The sequence below is a fragment of the Phaseolus vulgaris genome, unplaced genomic scaffold, assembly GCF_000499845.2.
Source record: "Phaseolus vulgaris cultivar G19833 unplaced genomic scaffold, P. vulgaris v2.0 scaffold_1125, whole genome shotgun sequence".
Lineage (NCBI taxonomy): Eukaryota > Viridiplantae > Streptophyta > Magnoliopsida > Fabales > Fabaceae > Phaseolus > Phaseolus vulgaris.
Window position 1 is genome coordinate 1 of NW_027174427.1, and position 2,412 is coordinate 2,412.

General features: G+C 40.5%; 1 protein-coding gene across 1 annotated transcript; it reads left to right on the forward strand.

Annotated features, from left to right (window-relative positions):
- The first annotated feature begins 205 nt into the window (after nucleotides 1-205).
- Nucleotides 206-1,091, forward strand: LOC137817756 (PRA1 family protein D-like). Its single transcript, XM_068620994.1, has one exon. It carries the CDS (start codon nucleotides 329-331, stop codon nucleotides 836-838), a length of 510 nt encoding a protein of 169 aa, XP_068477095.1. The 5' UTR covers nucleotides 206-328; the 3' UTR covers nucleotides 839-1,091.
- The last annotated feature ends 1,321 nt before the right edge of the window (nucleotides 1,092-2,412 follow it).

Consider the following 2,412-nt stretch of genomic DNA (forward strand, 5'->3'; position numbering starts at 1 on the left):
ATGAAAATATTTTGTGAAAAGTGTTAGAATTTCTTTTAAAAAAATATGATGAAACTGTAATGGGAAGGTGTAAAGAAAAAATGGAGGTGGAAGAAGCAATTTAGCTGAGGGTTTTGGAAGTAGTGGGTGATAGTTGGGCCGGGAGGGCCCAAGTGTAAGAGAGAGAAAGAAGGGAGCGGAAAAGAAAGAAACTTCGTCTTGGTTGGTTCCATGGACGACTCGTTCACTCAGTGGTCTCGTCTTGTTTCCAATTTAAAGTCCAAAACCCCCAAACTCACCACAACCCTTCTTCTACCTTCTAATTTCCATCAATCTCATTCACACAACAATGTTGCCCTCTGCGGAAATGCTAGCAAACATAAAGGAAGCAACTCAAACCGTTGCCTCCACGCGCCGCCCATGGCGCCTATTCCTCGACCTCTCCGCCCTCACCTTCCCGTCCTCCATCTCCGAAACCACCACCCGCCTCGCCCACAACGTCACCTACTTCCTCTTCAACTACGCCCTCCTCCTCCTCCTCATCTTTCTCCTCCTCCTCTTCCCCAACGCACTCCCTCTCCTCCTCTTCCTCCTCCTCTCCGCCGCCTGGTACTTCCTCTACTTCTCCCGCGACGACCTCCACCTCGCAATCGTCCCACTCGCGCTTCTCACCCTTGTCGCACTCTTCGCTACCGGCGCCTGGCTCAACCTTCTTCTTGCCCTCCTAATTGGGGCCCTGGTGGTTTTCCTGCACGGCGTGCTCCGGAGTACCGACGACCTTATCGGGGACGATCAAGAATCCCCCTATGGCCCTATGCTTGGTGACACTCCCGCCTCCGGTGCCTATGTCCCTGTTTGATTTCTCCTTTTCCATTTCTCAACTCTGCTGTACAATTCACTAACAATCACCCATTCATTCATGTATGCTGCATTCATTGTATCAAATTTTCCATGTTATTGGATGAACTATCCCTGTAATTGGTGTGCTGCTGGGAATTTATCATCGTTACAATAGGGTTTCTATACGAATTTTCCCTGTGATATGCTAGGTTGTACTGAAAGATAGCACAAATAATGCATTTAAGGACTAGCTCTTTCAGCTGTTTCTGCTACTACTCTAGTTTTTCTTCTAAAATCCGCCAATTTTGATTGAAACACAGTATAGCAATACCTACCATCTGCATCTAAGTTTCGGTAATCTTCAATTCCACTTGCATAATTGGCCAGTCTTTGGGGTGTCACCCTAGGGTTTGTATGGATTTGCGTTTGCATTATAAAATTCTCCGTAACTGTGTTAGAAATAACTATGAACAATGTAATCTCTGACTGTATCTCGCCACAATCTGTAATCTCCATGAAAATATAAATTCGTATTACTGTAGAGTATAGGGTATATTTCCCCAAGCTTGTGTATGCCAGTTGCTGATCGCATTATGCCCTTTTTAGTGTGCTAGTTTATTGCACTCTCATTGTGAACTAGTTACTTTATCAACCATAGCGCTTAACCATGTTCTCAGAAGAGTTGTCCTGGTGAATTACTTGCTTGCAAAATCAATTCCTCTGGTACCATAAGGCCTGCTTATTTGCTTTTACTAGTTATACCATGCTCTGGATCTTTAGTGTAAACTTTCTGTTCTGCAATTCGTACGTACCACGCGTAACATTAAATTGCATCTTCTGCAAATTTTCTCCTTATCCACAACTATTCTCTGATTTTTGCATCCAACATCTCTACGTACAGATCTTGCAACTAACCAATGCGATCATTTTTTGGATGTGAAAAAAAAGAATATTGATGCAAACATTAGCTGATCTTTTTATTTCCCTTTTAAGCAACAGAATAAATGAAAATATTGATCACAATTATTATCCAAACGCAACAAGACGCTATTCGTTCGTCTGGTGTCAGTGTCACGTGCCTAATCTTTGCTCTTCAATTGCGAGAATGAAGAATAGAAAGTTATAAAACAATTTTGTCTCTAGAATTTTGATTCCGTTTTAAATTCTGTTTTCGTACTCCTAAATATCGTTAATTTTATTCCTCTTTTGCACTTATAGTGTGTTCCGAAAAAGGTAACAAGTTATATTTGAGAAATAAAAATGAACGTGAAATTGTTTAAGAAACTTCAATGGCTATTGCTAAGAATGTATTAATACAAACTAAATCGAACTTAAATTACTTTTTTTTTTATGAGTAGTTAGTTATTTAACATCTGCTTTGGGTTAGTTGAACTGCGTTGAACTCTTGTGAGAAAGGATGACACAATTTTGTCGCTAAACTTCTCTAAAATCTACACATACACTAGTGCTGGAGCTCTTCTCTTGTTAACTCTCAACTATTGTCAATGTTCATTGATTTAACAGTTCGCGTCATTTCATATTTAACGTGTTAGATTAGAATAAATAAAAATTCATCATTAATCTTTTCACCTC

Bases quoted from the DNA above. Each gene is read 5' to 3' on its own strand.
- LOC137817756 (XM_068620994.1), top strand. From the start codon at position 329: ATGTTGCCCTCTGCGGAAATGCTAGCAAACATAAAGGAAGCAACTCAA.